This window comes from Desmodus rotundus, chromosome 11 (genome assembly GCF_022682495.2).
Source record: "Desmodus rotundus isolate HL8 chromosome 11, HLdesRot8A.1, whole genome shotgun sequence".
NCBI lineage: Eukaryota > Metazoa > Chordata > Mammalia > Chiroptera > Phyllostomidae > Desmodus > Desmodus rotundus.
The window spans coordinates 11,344,379-11,367,707 of record NC_071397.1 but is presented as its reverse complement, the minus strand read 5'-3'; the positions used below and the strand labels follow the sequence as shown (position 1 = coordinate 11,367,707).

General features: G+C 40.7%; 1 protein-coding gene across 9 annotated transcripts in view; it reads left to right on the top strand.

The window, feature by feature from the left end:
• The window catches only part of SUPT3H (SPT3 homolog, SAGA and STAGA complex component), a 439,117-nt gene that overhangs the window by 316,838 nt on the left and 98,950 nt on the right, over positions 1 to 23,329 (top strand). For all 9 annotated transcript variants that reach the window (XM_045192983.3, XM_045192984.3, XM_045192985.3 and 6 more), the window contains one exon: positions 20,172 to 20,247. In XM_045192983.3, coding sequence (XP_045048918.1) covers positions 20,172 to 20,247 — 76 coding nt within the window. The remainder of the gene's footprint in view (positions 1 to 20,171; positions 20,248 to 23,329) is intronic.

Here is a 23,329-nt window from a genome sequence, read left to right as displayed (position 1 = left end):
ATTTCAAGGCTGATGGAGACATTTTGCCTTATTTTTGCTTTCTTTGGCCATTTCAGGTCATTTGTGAACTGAATCACACATTTAAAAAGATAACAGCTTTATCGTATTTGTTTTACAAATGTGAAATCTCGTGATTGTAAATCCACAGTTTTCAAAACCATAGTCGATAAGAGATTACTGTGTCTTTCAAAATTTTTACAAAACACTTGAAGGGCCAAGGACACTCAGTTATTTACAGATTGCTTACCTTTTAGTCATTAGGCAAAAGGAACTTTGTTTAAGAATTTTGACCAGCAAGGAGTAGAAGAAGAATGGTTTTAAACCTTAGAGAAATTTGAAGAGTAGACTACATTAAGTGCTGTGTTCTATTGTGTGCTCGTGGGAAAGAAAATTCAACAGAGAGGTACTAGGAAGCTGAGACTTCCGTGAGAAGATGTCCAACACCAACTTTGTGTTTTTGTAATTTTACATAATACTGGTCCATGTGGAAAGAGCATAAAATTCTCTTAATTAATTACACCCTTTCTAACGTCCAAATAAACTGAGCATAGTCCAGCTGCATATGGCTTAAAGAGGTTTTTATAGAATACTTGGGACCCTAACCAACACTTAAGATAGTATTTCTATGAAAAGATGCATTCTGAATTTAAGACAGGCTTTTAAAATATAGTATATTTATAAGTTGGAGGATTCTATATTTTAGTTTTATTTTTTAAATTTTTATTTTTTAAAAAAGATTGTATTTATTTACTTTTAGAGAAAGGGGAAGGGAAGGAGAAAGAGGGGCAGAGAAACATCAATGTGTGGTTGCCTCTCACACACCCTCTTCTGGGGGCCTGGCCCATAAGCCAGGCATGTGCCCTGACTGGGAATCGAACCTGTGACCCTTTGGTTCTCAGGCCAGCACTCAGTCCACCGAGCCAACCAGCCAGGGCTATATTTTAGTTTTAAATGTGACTTTTTATACATCAACAAATTTTCAGTGAGGCAGAACTGCTTGTCACCTCTAGAAACTCTTTTATCAAGCTTATTTTCTCTGGAAGCAAAGAACTGGTATTAGAGACTAGTATTAATAAAAATTTGGCATCTCTGCCTGATTTCTAATATGGTTATTTAGGATGGTCATGTTTCCTACTGAGTAACGGACTTAATGATTATCGTGTTCAGGCTTTTATATAATTTATGTCCAGCTATTGGCAATATCCTGGTGGTAAATTAAAGATATATGTTAACTCAATGTGCCATTAAATAAAAGTGTTGCTTACATATAGGAAAGAGGTCAGCCCAGCCCCCTAGGATGATGATACAAAGTTGTCACAGGAGTTACACTTCAATAGGAGTTACCACTGTTCTTTCTGTGATTGGTACACAGACTGCATGAAAATCGTGGATTCATTCAGAGACTAGGGATGACTGATAAGCTAAATTTATAAATTCACTTATAATCTATTTGATACATTGTTTGAAAGATACTTTACTCACAGACAAATTTCTCATGTAAGTACGTGTATCTGCCAAGCAGCCCAAGAACGGAGCTTCAGCTCGGCCTCTGAAACTGCAGCTCAGACACCAGTGAACTCAATGATTTGATCACTGTTTCTGATCTGTGCTTCTCTCTCTACGTGGGCTCATTTTTCTCTCCCTGTTGAGCTATGTTTTTTACTTGGTGGAGAACATGCCATCCGCAGGTGCTCCCAAATTTAGCCTCATCACCTGGAGAGAGGCAGACTCCACTCCCTGCATTACCAACCTTAAATCTCAGAACAGGGCCTCTGACCCGGCTTGTAGCGGGTATCCAGGGCTGGGCCTGGTAGTGTGGCTGGAAGGCAGGGCTGTGCTGTGCCACTCCAGGGAGGAGGTTGTGGGGTGACTCTGCAGGGAGAGTGGGCGAAGGCAGGCAGTGCCGTAGCTGCCTGCTCCCTCAGACAGGCATCCAGGCAGCCATCATTTATAGCACGCACACATGCCCACTAGAGTTGATTTTGAGACTCTCTGCTTCAAAACATTCTACTTCAAAAGTGATTTTCATAATCTAAAAGTAATTTCCTTCCACAAGATACAGAGGCTACTATGCAGTTACCTTTGACTTAAAGGAGAATGGCTATTGAAAGGGTAAATATTAAAAAAAAACACACTAAAGTTCACAGAATGACAAGAAAGTAAAATGCTCATTAGTTAAGCCTTTTCTGTTAAAACTATCCTACTAAAACCGTAAAACATTTCAACAAAAACATTTCTTCAAATATGTTATTTTAAATACTGTATCACTTAAGCAAATATTTAAATGCTATATTAGTCTCTCTGCATACTTTACTTGAATTTAACTCTGCCTGTCTGCCAAATAGGTTGAAGCTCCAAATCCACTTGCATTTGCCAGGTTAAATGTTTATTTTGTTTTTCCACATAATGCATCCTTTGAAGTATCACAGGCATACCAAATCTGGTTTCTTTGCATTGGGGACATGCTAGGGGCTTTCTTTCTTTCTTTCTTTCTTTCTTTCTTCTGTTAGTGGTATAGGGTAGCAGGCTTCTCTTCAGGAATATGTAAAGGCGCATCTACAATCCCCACCTGCTGACAGCGGCGGCTACCTTTGTTAGCTGTTGGAAAACACATACTATCATTCCTAAAGGAGGTTTGAAACGTGTGTGCTAAATGTACCTACGCTGTTTAAGCCTCACTGTTATTTCCTTATAATCAAAATACCAAGACTTTCCTTGTACTGTAGAGTATCTAGTTTTACCTGACAAGTGACTCTGTGTAGACTAGGACGATGAAAAAGTACTAGCTACGGTGATTTACCAATAACTGGTACTATTTGTTTATGAGGTTTCCCTTATCTTCTGCTCATGTATGTTTGTGTGACCCAAACATTTTTGTCTGCGTTTTCAAAGAACATTTACATGCCTTTGACTATTACAGCCTCTTAGATGTACTTTTCTAAAAAAACTGCTTGCTAGTGCCTTTTACAGTGTATATTATTCATTTTTAAAAGACAGATTTCATATTTAGCATTTGCATGAATTGCATAGTAGTTGGTTCTTTTTGTGAAGGTCAGTAGTACCTCTTCGTGGGCTTCCTGCACCAGATTTGATTTACTGAAGCCACAGTGGTGGTGCTCTTCCTCACCTTTAACTGGCCTGAAAGATAATACCTAGAATTCTCTTTCCTTTCTCCATCTATTACAAAAGTGCAGATTCTTATAATTGCCACAGTCTCTCTTTCACTATCAGTATCGCAAGGCCTCCTGACTTCCTAAATCCAGTGCCCTTCTGTGTGAGGCGTGGGAGGCACGAGGAAAGTTGATGCAGTAGGTTGAATAGCTGTACCATCGCTACAAGGGAAGTGGTTCACACACACTTTTACAGTCTTGAAATATCTGTTTCCCAGAATTTAGGAACCGATGGCTTCTCCCAGTGATATTTCTTCTGTATAAGAATCATTGCAAATAGACTAAGAGTGTATTCCAGTGTGAAATTGAATAGATTGTCTGATCTCTTAAACCTTATGACCCACGACTCTGAAACATTTCTGAAGATTTCAGGACTTCCTGAAGATCAGGATACACACAGAACCACAGAACATAAGAGTTGTATTAAAGAAGAGAGGGCTCAGTCACCATGAGATGAGCAACTTAACCTCTAGAGATTCCCACCTGATGTTAGAGGCAAGACAAGCCCTAAAGTGCAGGTCTTCTGATTCCAGATCGGCACTCGCTTCTCTAACCACTCCATTCTTCTGCCGGTGGAATAGCACGTGTCTCAGTATGCTGTAAGAATACTGCAGAGCTCTGGATTGTGGTTAAAACTCGGTCATTACTGTCCAGCCCTGTTGACTTAGAATACATGGCAGTTGGTTGAAATGGTATTAACCCTGTAATGTACCACATCTATTCCTTTTCAAAAGTATCTTGAATACCATCATTTGCTTTTTGTTTGTATCTTTCTCATCAAAATAAAACAGAGCATAAATCAGGACCTCTTGAGAAGTACGCAATGTTTACATATTTTGCAATATTTTAAAAAAACTGAAGCTATGTTTTTCACACATTATGGCGTGCCTCTTCATTCAAATTCATGCTGCACGTATTTGTATCCAGCCTGGAAGATACTGTGCATTACTTTCAAGTTCATTGTTCTCAGGAGTACTTCAGCCCTCACCACGCCAACTCTGCTTCAGTCATCTTTTTTGTCTGTAGTGAAGTTTGAGATCGATGGCTTTACATTGGCTATATCTAGGATTCCAGGAAAGGGTTAAAACAGGTCAAAAGCAATGTCGCCATCCGGCCAGGCAGCGTTTTTGCAAAATGTGTAGATTTAAGATGGCAAAGCGTTTAAGCACACGTTGGAGAGAATCATTTGTCAAGCCCTTTTCATGTCACTCACCTTTGTTGAGGTGTGGTTATTCTAACCTGATACTCTTACCTAATGTCAGTAAATCGAATGCAACTAAACCTATTTCTTCCTAGACTAGGGCGTCTCAATCTTTCTGGAGTTAAGATAATATTATTAGTTATGTGTTTGACTTGATGTTGTCGTCTCCTTATGCCCTGAAAGCATGCCATGAAGTTAAAAGACATATAAAATAAATTGCATTTTTTAAAACGTTGTTGAGTGTGATGGCAGGGTGTTCTCTTGAGCTCATTTGAGGCTCCCGTGACAGATGAAAATCAGGTCTGGAAGTCAGTATGATGGATCACATAAATATAATGACTTCATCCACACACCAACACGACAGAAACAGCTACTTCCCACCCAACATCCATCCTCTTCTTCCTCCTTAGTGATGAAACTCTGACGTTTAGCTGCATAATTTGCCATCCAGACAAAATGCCACATTCCTCTTCTTACCTTGCAGCTCGGTTTGGTCATATGACTGAGTTGTGGCCAAAGAAATGTAAGCATAGATATTCAGTTGGACTTCCTATTACTTTTATTAAATAAAAGGGTACATCTATTTTCTTATATTTGATTGCTTTCTTTAGCTGTGATATCTGGAGGTCTAGAAGCCATTCGGAATCATGAGGTCAAAGGCAAAGCCTACACAACTTTATATGTCAATATATCTCAATCAAACGAGGGGGTGTGATAGGAAGTAACCAACTTTTTTGAATGGGAGGGTAGCAACAGCTTAGATACCAGAGTAGAAGCTGGAGGAGACTGAGGCTGCCTGGCTTCGTCACGCAGTTATGGCAAGCCTGACTTACTTGTCTCCAGAATTCATTTGTATGAGGGAAAGATAAACATATCTTGCCCAAGCAACTATAATCTGGGGTAATGTTGTATGCAGCCAAAATATTTTAACTAGTAAAGTCTGTAAATGAGCCCCCTAGGTTGATAAAATTGAGAATAATGTACTTCTGGAAAGTAATTAGTGCCTTAGAGTAGTCTGGTCTGATATAAAAGTTGTTTCAGTCAGCAGTCACGAGTGGAAGGCGTTTGGTAGCTCCACTCTACTCGGCAGGGATTGGATTCTGCTTTGCCCGGTGCTGGTAGAATCTAGGTTCTCTCATAAGCCTGTCTTTAGTTTATGCCAGTAAAATGAACTCATAAGTTGTGAAACAAACTTTCTTTGTGCCACATCATGAGTAGATGATTATTATCCGTCGTGTGAACTCATCGTGTTTAGTATGTCAAGGAAGCTGTAGAGATGGCTCGTGCCAGCCCCCAGCACAAGCTTCTGTGTGGATCCTCACTGCCAGTTCCAAAGCCCCGTGTTCACGAGGCTAAGCCCTTTAATGGAGCACACTGGTACGTCTCCCTTGTTAATTCTTTGTCAGGTAGTTGATAAGTTAAGGCTTTGTTTTTTAATATTGAAGGAGTATTTTGTCATGCAGCCTATGATTTTCAAAGGACTATCATAGCCACAGGACGAGCCTTAACGTCTTAATATGTTTCAGCCTAAGTCTCATTATTTAAAGAGTTTTGTTTATCAAAACTTAATAAACATCAAAAGGTTGAAGAAATCATTCAGCATCTATGAGTATGTTTCCTGTCCCTTAAATTCCAGAGGAAAATAAGAGAAAGGATTTGATTTGAGATTTGAGATTTTTTTTAATCAAAATATCAACCCTGCTGCTTAAGAAATTAAAATGCTGTGCTATAGCAAATAAGTACCATCTGGGTAGTGTGTTTTTCCTATGCCCGCTAAAGAACACCATGCAAAGGAGGGTATGCAAAGTAATAGGACATGCTTCATTTAACTCTGCTTATGGAATACCTGATGTGGTACAGTAGGAGTAGTCTTAAAAGTTGTATAATCAAATTGTAGTTTATTTCATTATAGTGTAAATGTACCAGTAAAGCATCAACATAAAGAATTCTAAGAGGATTGCTTCGGTGCTATAAAGAATCTTAATTCATTATTTTGACAAGGTCATATTTTCATTATGTAGGTTTTCATCATTCATCTTAGAATTGCTTAGTGCACCAGCAACTTTTGGGCAGTCTGGTTTCAAAGCCTGTTGCCCAGTGATCATCAGTGGTCCTGGACTGGTCCGACTGGCCAGCTAGCCTCAGCTGTTCCCACTTGCCCCCTCGCCCTGCTCCTCTCCAGTGGGGCCTTCTTTGGAAGGGGATGACCTGCTCAGATATATGAGACCATGCTTGTCACAATAATGTGCTGTCATTTAAAAGCTACACACTAACAACATGCACATTGTCCGTATTCTCCGAGTGTTTAGCCAATGAACAACATATGTTCCCTTGGCATCATTTTTCTAATCATGGATGTCAGTCATCACAAAAGATTATAAAGTCTTCATTATAGAAAGACCTTTTTTCTTAAATCTGCTACCAAACTGGGGTATGCCTGTCTTCTTTCTGATATTCTCTTTAGTCTGCACGATATTATGACAGAGCATCAGCTTTGGGATCAGACAGGCAGACAGTAAATCACAGTTCGATCCCTTATCTTGTCCACGGCATCCTTGTTACCTTAGACAAGTTACTTGACATTTTTGAATCTCACAATGCTTCATGGACCAGTACCTTAGAACTTAGAACTGTTGGGAAGGATTTGTGATGGCATGTAATGTGCCTAGCTCCATGACCAGCACATGTGTCTTTAAGAAATAGTAGCTATCTGCCCTGGCTGGTGTGGCTCAGTGGATTGAGTGCTGGCCTGCGAACCAAAAGGTCGCTGGTTCGATTCCCAGTCAGGGTACATGCCTGGGTTGCAGGCCAAGTCCTCAGTGGCGGCCACGTGAGAGGCAACCACACATTGATGTTTCTCTCCCTCTCTTTCTCCCTCCCTTCCCCTCTCTAAAAATAAATAAATAAAATCTTCAAAAAAAATAGTAGCTATCCTTGAAAAACTATTCTTTATAAAATGTACAGCATGACCAAATTCCTATAGATATACATACAAACGGAATTTAATTTAGATTCAATCCTATCGTAATGATTACAATCAGAACCAGTCAAAGAAACGACAGCATATATGAGAGATCAAGTTAGGAAATATCTAACATTGACTGCTATCCCCAGTTTTTTTAAAAAACTCAGAAAATGTGGTGTGTATCTTCAGAAGGCACTATGTAGGATGATTCTGTAACATGTGTCCACTTATGTCTTATTAAATAACTTAATCGTGTTAGGATGCATTTCTAGATCTTATTAAAACTACATATAGCTCAATTCTTAGAGCTTTGAGTTCTTTAAAGAGGAAGCCTATTTCTTCTCAGAGCCACTGAAACTCATTTCAGATAGAACTTTGTTAGAGTACAGCAAGACTCCGAGGTCTCTGGAGTTGTAGCACAAATCAGTAATGTCTAGGTGCACTCTGGTTAATTTTTCTCAGATAAAGTTTACTTGGGTTATTCTAGCTATATCCACATAGAGAAGTTTGTATTTGAGTAAGGAGTTTTGTTACAGGAGTCAGTGAAATAGTAGAAAGGGCATTGGTTTTGGAGTAACAATCTTAAATCTTTCTAGCAGTATGTCTTACCTTGAAGAAAAGCCGCAGAAAGTCTCATCCAAGGACAGTACTAAACACGCCTGACCTGCTTGGCTCCTGAGATCAGAAGGGATAAGGAGCGTTTGAGGTGCTGAGGCTGGGGGAACAGTATATAGGAACTCTCTGTGCTATTTTTGCACATTTTCTATAAATCTAAATTATCTTCAAATAAGATTTCTTTAAAAACCACAGAGAGTCAGTGAGCTCCAGTGTCTTCATCTGTTAAATGGAGATGACGATAATAGCTGATCTTCCGATCATACAGAGTTGTCGAGAAGAACAACAAGGCAATATACCTAAAACTCAAAAATGCCGCCGTCCTAGCCTATGATTGCTCCTTACCTGACTTCACCCATTTTACCACCTCTGATCTTCCCTTCTTCCTGCTGCCAAAGTTGTTCTTTGCTTCTTTAAAGTTTTTGTGGTCACTGTGCTTGAGGTGAAACACTGCCTCACATCACCACGTTATTAAAACAGTTCTCTTCTCTTCATCTTTCTTTGTAATCCATTCCACACCCTCTGTGGCATGCCTTCATTAAGCCTTCTTTCTTAAGAACTGGGCCTAATGGCCACTGACATTTAATCAAATAACAGTTATAATGCATTTACTCATGTGTAAAGGCCGATTAAAATTTGGGCACTGACATCTGAGGATGGGAGTTTCATCATCAAATATCTTAACAGAAACCATTTTGTTAAATAACCATAATTATAGGTTTTGCATTTATGATTCCAGGGGATTTCACTATTCCACATTCTTTGAAGCCCAAGAGGCTGTCCACAGTATTCAGGCTACTTTGAAATACTAAATTTAAGTAGAGCCAGGGTTCTTTAGGAGATAAGTTTCTGCAGGTCTTTATCTTGCAAAGATTCTGAACCCACAGTTATTTTAAAGATGATTTCTGTTTTTGTTTATCTTTAAATTAGGTAGACTTTTACAGATAAGAACTGAAAATAGACATTGAATTTCTGAATGTGCAGACATTTCGGCTTTCCTCTGTTAAGCAGGAATTGGTGTTTATTATATTTGAAACAAAGCAATTAGAGTAGCAATTGTGTCTCATTATTCTCTATTGTATTCTCACCATGGTCATATTTGGTCAGATCTGTTTCTGGGGATTTTTCCCCAGTGATTAAATGCTGGCATGCTCAGAAAGTGCTTTTCTTCCTTTTGTTTTGTGCTAACTCGTGCTTCCAGCCAGATCAGTCTCTGTGCAGATTTCTATTGATGAACTTGCTCATTTCTGACTCATGAAAACAACTCAGCCAATTATGAGAAAAGAAACGTCAGCTTTAAAATGATTAAGAACATTCTCTTTAGGGGAATAAACAATTTAATTTGGTTTGTTTTGTTTCTAATCTTAACTCAGATGGTGTCCAGTTGTAAAAGCCTATTTTTTCCTTTCTAATATATTCCCTTGAGAATTTTTTCTAGACTGGTGACTTCATTTCTTCAGCGGTGCGTAATGTAATAGTCTTCATTGTTCATCTTTTCATAATTTCGTCTTTCTTCCTTTGAGATTTTTAAAGCATGTGTGATTCAGATTTACTGTTAAACATTTTTTTGACATCCCCATCTTTTTCAGAGTTTGTATACAGCTGTATTTTCCTTCAGTTGAACATTTCTAAATGAATAATATAGCCATCTTACTAGGATACCTTCTTAGAATACTTAAGGTTCAATATATGAAAAGCCAATTTTTTTAATATTTTATAAACTGAGAGGTTGAAACCATCAACATAAATTATAGGTAATGAAGGCTGTAAACTGGTCATTCTGATCCACCCTGGAGCCAGTTATCTCTACACCCTAAGCATTTCTGGCAGCAATGGCACAGCTTTCAGATGGGGGTAGGGTTCCGATGAGAGGTGAGGGCAAGTTTTATGATACTGGCTCAGGAGGGTTGGAAGTAGCAGCATCTGTTGCGGGCCACGAGTCAGGAGCACTCTTTCATACGTGCTCCACAGATAAGCCTGTCATTTTTTGCAACAGACCGTGCTATCGGAACCAAGGGAGGATTTGATAGAAATGGCACGCCGTGATTGCATTTTTAAAGGTCACTCTGACTAATGTGTGGGGATTAGTTGTTCCTTCAGTATCGCGGTTATACTGTGAGTCTCCTGTGAAATGGCCTCTGTTTGGAAACCAGATGGAAAGAGAGGCACAGTGCTTGTCCTTCAAGGGCAGGCAGCATGGATAGCCCCGTGGTTTTCCAAGTTTGTCCTGGAGTTTTTTGGTGTTTCATTGAGAAATACCTTTCAAAGGAGAAGTAAAGTTGAGGGGCTCTGAGTCCCCTTCCCTGGCCTCTATCTAATTGTCTCTGCTTTTGACACTTTCATTTATGAGGGTTCAGAGTAAAAAGAGCATAGACTTTGCAGCCAGACATGCCTGGTGTCATGTCACAGCACACCTTACTTGTTAGCAGCCTGAGACAAGTTACCTAATATATCTGAGCCATAGCTGCTTCATTTTAAAAACAGAAATCATATCTGCATTATTTTCCTTCAACTGGATCTTATCTGGAAGAATTAAAAGAGAGAATGTGAAGGACAAGGCACGGCACCTGGCACATAGCATGGAGCCACCCAGTGTGGGTCCCCTTCCCCTTAGATTCATGGTTCTCCTTTGGGCATGATTTTACACCCCATGCACCCCCGCCAGGGGACATTGGAGACATTTTTGGTTTTCACAACACAGGGACTAGTGGGCAGAGGCCGTCGGCATCCCATGGGTAGAGCTCAGGGATGCTGTGCTGCTCCGCATTTCAGCGCAGTGCTCAGGACAGTCCCACCACAAGAATCCTTCAGCCCAGAACGTCAGTGCTGTCAGGATTTCGGAACCCCGCCTTAGAGGCGTTCACTTTTCTGTGGATAGGATGTAGGGAAAGTCAGTGGGCTCGTGCCACCAGTACTTACGAAATGCACGCTGTGTGAGAAGCTCTGTAAAGGCTTTGGGGACTTAGCAGTAAGTAGCGTGGACATAGTCTCTGCCTTCGAGGAGCCCAGATTCGACTCGGACAGAAATAGACAATGAACGGATAAACACATAATGTTATTGTGGCAGATAGTAGAGCTGTGAAGAAAAATGAAGCAGGGCATGGATGGAGAGTGATTTGGGGGGAGTTGCTATTTTATATAAAGTAATCATAAAAAGCTCCTCTGAAAAAGTGACCTTTGAACAGAGCCCTGAAGGAAGTGGGGGAACAAGCCAGACAGTGATGTGGGATCAAGATATTCTGGACAGAGGTATGGCAAATGCAAAGGCCCTGGGGTAGGAAAGCATTCGACATTTTCAAGAAACGTAAGGATAGACCAGTGCAGCTGGAGTGGAGTGAGTGAGAGAGGGGGAGAAAGATGAGCTCAGATTGATAACTGGGCACCAGATCATAGATTACGTGGGGCTTCGTGGGCCATTCTGAGGATTGGGGGCTTTGTCATACATGTGAGGAGACACTATTGGAAGTTTTGATCCTGAATGCTATGATTCAATCTTCATCTTTTAAAAGACGTGGTAGCCGGAGTGTGGTGAACAGACTGGCAGGAGTCGGGTAGCAGAAGAGGAAGAGCGGGGGCAGGAAGACCCCTAGGAGGTCATTTCAGAAGTCCAGGGCAGTGGTGGTAATGATGGCTCGGACCAGAGTGGTAGCAGTGGAGGGGGAAGGTGCCGAAAGTGGCTTATTCCAGATGTATTTTAGAAGTAGAGCTGATGGAACTGGCTTAAGGGAATTAATTGCTGAAGTAATCTAAGATAAAAAATGTATTTTCAAAGGAAAAAAATCCGTATTGAAAAAATCCTGATGGACCACATGGTAGCAACACAGAGGGATTCCAGGTGGGGCCCTGCCTTGTCCTGTGCAGAGGCCACACATCCTTCAAGAGGGTGGTCCGGGCCGTCCAGGCTGCACCCACAGGCCCCCCTTTTACAGAATTCTGTTTTAAAGGTGCCGGACCTTCCCACTATCTAAGTGAAGCCAGCCTCCATTGGATATGGAATTTGGTCTTGGCTAAAACAAAATGGAAAGGTCTGCAGGTCTAATTCAAAAGTAAAAAGGAAGTATAAAGTGAATTTTGTGTAATAGTGGCTTTATATACATATGTTTCAGGCAGTGTTGTGAAGTTTTACCCTAATTTAACTGTACCCTTTGATTATTTGCTAGACTCTCAAGCCATCTGAGCTCATCTGGGTATTACATAACCTTAGGAGAATTTTTAGGAATGTTATTCAAATACCTAAAGAGCTTACACATACTGACCTAAGATGTTCACTTTCAGATATACAGCCAAATCAAAACCACAAAAAAAGGGTTACAGCATCCTCAATTAGGAAAATAAAAAAGATGTCAGCCTTCTGTTGCATTAAAGAACTAGTTTGGGCAGAAACTTACGTTGCTTTTTATATTATTTACCTGCTTGATTATTGCGGAGCATGTTTACAGTGTCAGGTAAGTGTTAATAAAAATTAGTGCTGACGCCACCTGAGGGTTTATGACTGAACATTGCATTAGATGGTATGACACCAGGTCATTGAAAACAATGATACTTTTCTGAGCACACATTTTATCCCAGGACAGGAAACATCTTATTGCATGTAGTTTTCCCCACTGCTAGCTTAGTAAATTCATATTTTAAATTTTAAACAGATATTAATCCAATTTTAAATGTACTATTTTTATTTTAATCACTACTGTTTTCCCTACACAACCAATTTATGCTCATTCTTGATAATTTAAAAGACAAAAACTTCCATAGTCACATTTGATTAATATAGACCAAAAAATCCAATAGTTTGAAACACCTCTGTTATGAACTAATTTCACAGATACCCTTTTGTGTATTTCTTAATCACTGATGCTTTGTACTTGCTGAGAATTACTCACTTATTTTTAGCACAAAATACCTTTTAAATCCCTTGAATGTTCTCCTAGACTCTACAGCTGTTTCTTTAGGAAACTTCATGTGACCGACCACTCTAATGCATTCTCAGTACCTTAGACACACAGTGGCCGACCACTCTAATGCATTCTCAGTGCCTTAGACACACAGTGACGACCACTCTAATGCATGCTCAGTGCCTTAGACACACAGTGACGACCACTCTAATGCATGCTCAGTGCCTTAGACACACAGTGACGACCACTCTAATGCATGCTCAGTGCCTTAGACACACAGTGACGACCACTCTAATGCATGCTCAGTGCCTTAGACACACAGTGACGACCACTCTAATGCATGCTCAGTGCCTTAGACACACAGTGACGACCACTCTAATGCATGCTCAGTGCCTTAGACACACAGTGACCGACCACTCTAATGCATTCTCAGTACCTTGGACACACAGTGACCGACCACTCTAATGCATTCTCAGTGCCTTAGACACACAGTGACCGACCACTCTAATGCATTCTCAGTGCCTTAGACACACAATGACCGACCACTCTAATGCATTCTCAGTACCTTGGACACACAGTGACCGACCACTCTAATGCATGCTCAGTGCCTTAGACATACAGTGACCGACCACTCTAATGCATGCTCAGTGCCTTAGACACACAGTGACGACCACTCTAATGCATTCTCAGTGCCTTAGACACACAGTGACCGACCACTCTAATGCATGCTCAGTGCCTTAGACACACAGTGACCGACCACTCTAACGCATTCTCAGTGCCTTAGACACACAGTGACCGACCACTCTAATGCATGCTCAGTGCCTTAGACACACAGTGACCGACCACTCTAACGCATTCTCAGTGCCTTAGACACATAAAATCGGTGTATCATGAAAATCACTCTGGGAGAACAAATTAGCACTAATGAGAACCTTTACTGTTTAGGCTACAAAATAGACAATATACTGTATTTTTATTCAATTAAATAATTCAGAGAAAATTCTGGATCAAACTTAAACTTTTGGTTTGAAGATCACATCAATCAAGACTCTGAGCGGACTCCCTAAATATTGCGGTAACATAATCATTATTTATATTTTTTCTCTCTGTGAACATCTACCCAAGCCTATGCTTTTCTGGTGATTTTCTGCCTCTTGATTTGTTCTGCAAAAGTAAGTTTCCTAGAGTGCTACCCCCAGAGATGAATACTGTTAAAAGTACAATGTATGTGCTTCTCGACGTTTGCACATTCACGTGTGGTGTGTCTGTTTAAACAGAAATGGGATCGAAGTACATACATTCTAATTCACACATTTCTTTTTCGGTTTATAGTTCTCACAGCTGTCATTTTTTTAGGAGAGACAAAAGTAGCACACGCAGAAACGTGCAGGAGAGTAATACTGTCCAGAAGGACAAATATGTTCCAGACAGGAGAAATAATGGCACCCATGGGATCTTCAGGGAGAACTTTCTAGAGGATGTGGCACTTACCCTGAAAGGGAATCCCGTAGATTGCCCTGCGGATGGGGGAGGGAATGGCCAGCTCACTAATGAAGGTGGGGCAGCGGGCAGCAATGAGGGATGTGACAAAGGAGGACATGAAGACAGCAAGAATATGTCACATTTTAGTGAGAATAATGTCTGCCTACACAGAATGGGCCAGCTGGTGTCTGCATTTGCAAACCAGGCAGTGGAGCTGGAGGTTGATGCAGTGATTAGCTGAGAGCCATTCACGTCAGTTTATGATGCAGAGAGTAGAGTGGCGTGGGGACGGAAGAGGGCCTTGCTGTGTGCCAAGGCCTTTTCTCTGTTTTTATTTGAAGTTGTACCCAGATGGGTAGGGAGAGTTACAAATTTGGGAAAAGCCAGCTAGGAACCTGTTGCAGTACCCCAGGCCTCAAAACGGGGAGCTGTGCAGTGGTCACAAAGTCAGGGAAAGGCTGCTGGATGTTGGGAGGGAGGCTCACCTGACTCTTGCGTAGGGCAACCTCTAAATTACACACTGACCCAGCCAGCAAAACAAGTGCCCACCTGGCTACCAGGTGGCCTCTGCAACAACCTAAGTAAACCCTTTCACCTTTCTGGGCCTCAGTTTCCTCATTTACATTGAGTGTTCTAAGTTCGTTCAGCATTCAAGATCGCCGATCTGTTAGTACCCTTCTGCCAGGGGACCACAGCATACACGAACACGCATGCCATCCCACAGTTCACGTGCTGCCGGTTGCTGGGTGCTGCTGCCCACCACTCCATCTGGAGTTTTCAAGGTCAGAAACCAGTTTCTGTCTAACATGAAAGTTGGGAGGTTACCATTGCCATTTTGCCTTGTCCATGCAGAAAGGACTTCGCATTTCAAAGGTAAGACTTCTAAGAGTAATCAAAATAAGATTTTAAAAAAAATTGGAGGTGGAAGTGAGAGAAGATAAACTTTCATCTTGGTTTAAAAGTTTTGTGATTCTGTATTGCTGAAGAAAAATGTCATATGTCTCGAGAAGCTGCCAAGAGACATGCCAGCACTTAGCTTCTGTAACCTTTACACCTGCTTCAGTGAGAGCATGTGGGGAGCATGAGCGAAGCCTCACACTGCCTAAGTGACCCGGCCTCTCACCGCAAGCTGGGGTATGTAGGGGCAAGTGGGCACTGTCACTGCTGAGGTTATTTTTCAAAGACACAACCAACTTCACATTAATTGAAATCAAAACTTTTCACTGAAAATTTAAATTAACAAATACATACTGAGAGTCTGCTGTGTTCAAGATTAAACAAACACGCAAATTATACCAGGTACTGCATCTGTAGAGATACTTGCTTCCCTGTTTTCATTTACATAAAGCCCAAAGATGAGTTCATCTGGCATGGAATTCTGCCTTCTACGTTTGTTCCATAGTAACTAGAAAAAGCTGTAACTTCTTGGTAGTGAGATGAGTGACATTTAAGTATTACTATTCTCCTTTACATTTTTAAGAGCCATTCCAATTAATTTTTAAAATATTGTTGAGTGTTTGGTAAGTTTTAGGACTAATTCTTTCAAAAGTAATTTTTCCACACATGCCCCTATATGGTAGTAATACTTTGCTGTGTGGTAACATAGTGAGATTCCGTTTCAGAAAAGCCTCTGAGTACGTGGCATGCTTTTGTGAGTGCTCACAGGCACTGCTGATAGCCGAGGAAGCCAAGGGGTCGGTAGGGCTGGCAGAGGAAGCAGAAGACGAACTGGACCTGCAGATACAAGAGCGTGACTCATCCCGAGATGACCCTTACATTATTCATGTGGCTGTCTGAGGTCAGAGGAACATTTGTGATTTGAGTGTTCGGTGTGAATAAAAGCTGTGAGGAACCTGCTGTCATTTGATTATTCAGTGACACACCTCAGACTAGATCTTTAGGGCTCAAGTTCTACATTATGAACTGTATGCTCTCAGAATTCTTTTATGGTTTTAGAAACTTTGTCTTAAAGTTTATAATGTTGCTGTATGTAAAGAGTAGGCATTGTTGTTCCGATTATGCTGTCTTACTAGGGTTATGATTTTTACCCCTGGCATCTCTTTCCAGAGATCCTTTTTTTTACTGTAGCGGGAATAGGAAAGACAACCAATGTGCATTTTCGTGTGGATTGGAATGGGTCATCTGAAATAGAGCAGAAGGGAAAGTGGTATTAGGGCAACACAGAAATAAAAGCCAAATTTATTTAATAGTTGGCCAGTGTCTTGGTTTTTATGGGTCTTTGACTTAAAAACACTGCCTACACTCTCTGGAATTCATACGATATGATTGAAGACATTACAGTTTCTGATTTTAGATCAGACAACAAGAATTTATATGCATTTCTTTTGCCTCAATCCATCAGTCCATCTGCTCAGTCACTCAGCTAGCCAGCAAACATTTCCTGAGGCCCAGGTAAATCCAAGGTAAACATTGGCCAGTACTGAGATTATAGAAGCAAAACATAGTTACTGTTTCTAAAGAACACAGCTGTGCAATGGTCCAAAGTCAGGGAAAGTCTGCTGGATGTTGGGAGGGAGGCTCACCTGACTCTTGTGTAGGGGAACCTCTAAATTACAAACTGTCCCAGCCAGCAAAACAAGTGCCCACCTGGCTACCAGGTGGCCTCTGCAACAACCTAAGTAAACCCTTTCACCTTCCTGGGCCTCAGTTTCCTCATTTACAGTGAGTTGGGGGTGTGGTTTCTACGTTTGTTCAGCATTCAAGATCACCGCTCCGATCTCGAATCAGACTAGTGCTTTTAGATTAGTAGGTTAGGTATTTGCTCCCTTTCCCAGGATTTAAGGTGACAGTGTAAGGACACAATCAGATACTGAACGATTTTGATCCTTTTATAAGGTCGAATTTGTCTCTTTCTTTTGGTTATGTGAAACAATTCATGGGGGGGAGAGAGGCATCATCCTCATCCTCACATGCCAGGCTGTGTCTCTGATTTCACGCTGAGCTTCCTTGACCGCACTCTGAGGAGTGTGGATGCTTTTTCAGGTTGTGGCTCACGTAGGAAATGATAATATTTTTATGCCACCGCAAGGTAAATGGACAAGGCAACGCGTAGCCAGATACCAGCCCCCAGGGTTCTGCACCCCACCTTGGGTGGCATCCAGGAAGTTGAGAAGCAAGGGGCTCCACGCCTGCGATTTGTCTGTGGCACACCGGTGCACTGTCCGATGCGCTGCGACCCGCAGACCGCGCAGCACCAACCCCAGGTTGTGCCTGATTTGCCGAAGCAGGCCCCCCCATTTTCCTTTCGTGACCAGTTTGACCACGTTAATTAGAGGGCCTACATGATTTGTTTTACTAAGAGAATATATGGAGTTTGCGGCATTCCAAAGAAAATTATCGGAGGTAAAAGGTACTACAGGTTGGAAACAGCTTTTTATAATGAAAATAGGCTGGCTCAGGAATTAGTAGTCCTCAACTTCTGACTTGCTCGTGTTTGGAAAATCAGTTCTCTCTGAACTTCTATTTCCTTACCTTCAAAATGAGGGCTGGAGCAAGATGAAGAACTTTAAGCTCCCCTCTAGCTCTAGTGCGCTATCATTTTGTACCGCCTGTCAGTCTTTGCTGTTGTGTGACCTGCTTTGCACTGTTTGCCGTGTGCGAGGCACTTAGTAAATGGGTTCCTGCACACCCTAGGGCCAGCTCCATGGAGCTCTGAGGTCTAAAGTTACTGCTTAGGTGATAGAGGAATTGAAATCAAACAAGATGCTTGATAAAGAAAAGAGAATAGACACTGAAGAGAATGTCTGAAAGGAATGAAGCGAGCTGTAATAAGTTAAAGGCCTTCAGTGTCTTTTAAATGTACTCAGATGGCAGGCTTTGCAGTTCGGAATCTTCCAAGTAGCTGCACACCTCGGTTAAAGTTGGCAACTTCACAACCTTAACACCTTAGGGTAAGTGATTCGAACTTGCATTTCTAGAAATACTTGGTGCGGGAACATCAACTATCTAAGCATATATATATATAAGTCAAATCTTGATTATTCAACTTGGTAGAGGAAAAGTTAGTCCTAAGAATCCCGTTAGGAACTTCCTGTCCTTTGTGGTAGTTGTCTACGCCCTTTCTGTCTGGTACGCGTTGGGTGGGTGAGGTCGCCTAGCTGGAGAGCAGTAAAGACGGCCAGCGGTGATGCTGGGTAACCGAGGGCTGGCTGCATTATGGTGACAGTCGTTTGCCCCGACTGTAGACTAAAATGGGAGCGTCTCTTCGTTCGTGAGTGCTTTATTATTTATTTACCCATGTCAGACACTTTCTGGAAGCTGGAAATTCAAGCCTGAGAGGTTCCTGCTATAGTCAAACTCAGACAGACAGACAAATTATACATCACAGAGTGTTATCAGTATAAGAAGTTTTAATAAACATATTAGTAACTAATTTGTTATGTTCAAAACACTAAATTCTCCCATCCTTCATGTTTTCTATTAACCAAAAAAAAAGAAAAGGGTGTGTTGGATACATTTAAAAAGGACAGAACTACATTATGCAATCACATATCAGAAAATACTTCCAAATGCGTGAAAATCCACCCAGTAATGTATCCTTAAGGACCATGATGTTTCTTATCTACACGCAAGAGGCTATATATACACACATAACGTACACGTGTGTGTAACATTTACTCGTATATGCTCAAAAAGGATACCTGAACCGTGGGGTAAACGAACAGAATTTCAGGGTTGTGTCAGTGCATGTATGTGTTTGTGAGTGTAGGGGGGAGATCAGGAGGGAAAGAAGGGAGAGAGGCGGGGAGACAAGGAAGAGAAAGAAGGGAAAAATACTCAGTGGTCTTAGAAGGAACCACAGTAGTTTGTAAATTTTAACTTACCTCCCACTACCCCTTCTACAACTTTTCTGTATTGAGCTGAAACTAGTGTACCATTACTCATTGGAATTAAGTTGATCACTCCCCCAAATCAAACAAAATGAAAAACAGTAATTTTAGTTTAAAAAATATCCACAGATGTTATAAGTGGTACTTATGTCCTCCAACAACTGTGATAAAGAAAATTTGCTGAAAGTTCTTCCCAAGCAGAAAAAAATTTAACATCTCAGGGAATTTTTTCCTTTACTGGCCAGAAACTCATTCCAAGAAGTACCAGCCTGTCTCATTTCAAAATGCTTCCCTTGCCAAGGAAGCGGAAGCGGTTGCACTCTTTCCCACCAAACTGTGGGTGAATTATAATTACCCTACCTCGTGTGGGACAATGAAGCAGCAAACATCTGCTATACGGAATCCAAAGCCCACGAATGAAGCTATACCAAACTGTGAATCATACCTGGACCCAGATTAAAGGATTTGTGTTGTGTTTACCTTTGCCTTTATTTTCTTTGCAATTTAAAATATGGATTTGTTAGCTCTGGCTCCATGTTCTAACTGAAGGGAAATGTATGGAACACATTTGTTGACTCCTGTTTAATATTTTAAAATCCCAGCTTTGGGGCAGATGGACAGTAATTGTTAGTAGCAATTTTTCTGTTTAATTTGTTATTGTCTCCTCACAGTTTTCTTTTTTTAAAAAAAGGATGGTACAGTTAAGAAAACGTCGGAGTGCGCAATCTGGGAAGTGAGACCCCTTAGTTGTTCTGCGATAATGACAGTAATAGAGGAGTGGAAATGGTGTTTTAAACTTTATTTCCAAAAGCAACAACCTCCAAAACTACAGTTACTTCCAACTTTATATATCATGGTACTTTGGGTAGTACCAGTCGGTTCACCTGGAGTAAGGAAAGGAGAATGGAACTTCAATTGTCAGTTTTGGCTGTGAAAACATGTAATAGTCTACTTGCCTTAAAAATATTTTTGTGCCTTTTTATTTTTATCTATTAGAGAGCCGAAAGACAGACTCGAATTATGGATTCAGCTCAGTATGCAGAATTCTGTGAAAGCCGACAATTAAGTTTCTGTAAGTAAGCATTCTACTTGCCCCGTTGTGTGTTTAGGAGATTATGTGTACAGAATAGTGAAGTATGACACATCGCTGTTCCTTAGAAATTTAAGACCGCTCTGTCAGGTCTTTAACTGGGCTTTTCCTCACACTCACTCTTTGACCTTTCCCCCGAGAGCCTTAGTCATCAGCGAACTGGTGCTGGGAGGGTGTTTCGCTACACAATTGGGCCCACTATTTATCGTGAGCCCTACTGTACTTTAAGTGAGTTTAGTACTTTAGGTGAGTTTAATATATGCGTAGTTAGAACTGCTACAGAAACAGTCTCTGCCTTGTTGGGGAGCCTGTAAAAGATTTTCCCCCACTCTCCTGTTTTGCACTTCATAGTAGTGAGGGTTTTAAAGGATGTTAAGTAATACACAGACAGCCACGTTAATTAATCACATAACTTTTAGTTAGAAAAATCCCATTTTCCTTAATACTCCCATTTTAATTTCTAGTTGCTTAGTCATATTTACACTAGTGTTGCAGATTGTACTTGACCTGGAATGGACTCTCTCGGTATAGTCATGACATTGAAAAGCCCCTAGTACGTATTCGTAATAAGTACCAAATTTTTCTTTTATTTGTGCATGCTGGCATTACCGCAGAGATACATACGAAGAATCTCTTCCGTCTTTGTTCTCTGCCTGTTAGCCAAACTCACTAGCGCGTGCTCCTGGAACACCAGTGGTGAAATTCGTGCTGCCCCGCCGTGGCATCGCGGGCTTGCTAAAAGTACAGTAGGGCTCACGATAAATAGTGGGCCCGATTGTGTAGCGAAACACTCTCCCAGCACCAGTTCGCTGATGACTAAGGCTCTCGGGGGAAAGGTCAAAGAGTGAGTGTGAGGAAAAGCCCAGTTAAAGACCTGACAGAGCGGCACATGACCCCGTCTGAGGGATTGTGCACACAATGGTGTCTTTAAACGAAAAGCTGTTATGTGGTCGCAACAACAATGTATTTGATTTGGAAAAAGAAAATGAGAGCTTCATTTAGAGATCATAAAGTGCAAATAAATGACACATTTCAAATAGCGCCACATGTAAATGTCAGTAAAATATAGGAAAACATGTTTTGGAAGATTTTTTCCTAACTAAATATACTTTGCAGTCTGACTAACAATTTGGCATCGTACATCTGTGAAGCATTAAGTAAATGACACTTCAGATCATGGCAATTTCAGCAAATGAGAGGTTTTTGTATTGTAAATTTTAGGTTTAAAAATGGCATTCAGGTCTTTTATAAGGAAAAATCTCCAGTTTATAAGGTAACATTTAGTGTTATTGAACTATTTTTTAAAATCATATTTTGAATTTAATTCACTTAAAGGAACAGAAGCGCTCTTTCACAGTCATTGAAGTGTTCTAATACACCTTTTGTTTGAAAGTCAGATTTTTAATAACTCCATTTGTTTGTAACTCAGTAATAAACTATAGCAGATTAAAAATTAATATTTCCCCCTTTTTATAAAATAATAGTGGTATGAATAGTAGGCTATGCTTAATTTTTTTTGTTTAAAGAAGAGTCAGTAGGGCGTTTAAAAATATTTCTTTGTATGGCACCCATGGGTGCTCCATTATAAAGCCGCAGTGGGGGAATTTGCTTATCTGCCAAATGCTGTGGGTGGGAATGCTGGGTTCCAGTGGGTGAGCACACTCAGGACTGACACCTGCCCTGGGCAGAGCGGTAGGCTCCTCGTTCCTCCCCTTCCATAAACTACCCGCACGCAGCAACTGTGACAGACACGCCTTCTTAAACAGTTGACCACAGCACTCACACGCTGGGATTACTGGTGCGTGTAAAACACCAGGTCTACAGCCTGATAGGCTGAGGGTAAGTTGTAGAATCCAGACACTGGTCAGACTCGCCAGGCTTTTGTTTTTATATTTATGTGTCCGATAGTCGTTTCCCTGAAAGTCTTTTAAAATCTGATAATAGTATTAACTGCAAACATGTAATTTAGTTATAATTTGGTAAATCTTTTTCCAGTCCTTTCCTTTCAACCTTTTCTTTAACATGTGAACTTCGTAAACAAATGTCTAAGTTTTCTTTTTAGTCAACCTGAAAGTCTCTTTATATTTAATTGATGATTTTACTTTATATGTATTTAATTATGTATCTGGGTTTATATACACTGTCTTATTTTGTGTTCTAAATTTACTGCGCTTTTTTGTTTGCTCTTCTTCCTTTTCTATTGGATTGATCTTCTTCATTCCCTTTTCCTCAACCAGTTTGTGTATTATGTATTCTATTTCTATTATTGTGGTTGCTATCCATAATGTTTTAATATACATCCCTGACTTAGATTTTTTAAGTTGATAAGTATGTAAACTTGCCTTCTTCTCAGCCTAATTGTGTTTTTCCCAAAGTTCTGTAGTAGTTAAAGCATTCATTTTTGGGGTCTTAAAAATGCCTTTATTTTGCCCTCATATTTAAATGTTAGTTTATTTGGGTACTGAATTACTGACTACTAGTTATTTGTTAAAACATGATTCCATTGTCTTTTAGGCTCTGTTGTTGGTAAGAGTTCTGCTATCTACTTGTTCTATATTTCCCCTGTGGGAAGAACTCAGAGAATGAATATATATGGCCTCCAGGCCCTCTGGTGAATGGGGAAATGAACAGGCTGGCGATCAGTAGCTGGTCAAAGGATAGGTATAGAAGGGGAGAACAAACCTCTGCTATGAGAGGCCCCAGGGAAAACCGTGCCTTCCAAGGAAGGCTGTTCTCACATAACTCGAAGAGCAATGATTTTGAAGAGGTTGAAGTCGCACAAGAACTTCCCCAGAGTGGACTAAGCACTACAGCGGCTCTGAGGGAAGGATCAGGAATGGAAAGGCTGATGAGAAGGGGGTGAGCTAGAGTAATAGGGTATTATTCAGGGAGGGCAGAATGGAAAATTGGGAGAAACTTGAATTCTGCTAGTGATTGTTGATGAGAAAGATTTAAAAATGTATGAGAATTAACGGACTTGAAATTTTTATGTGAAATTATTATGTCAAGTTGTTTTAATTCCACCATGGGCTGAAAACCTGGGTAGTATGAGAAAGCTGCTAAT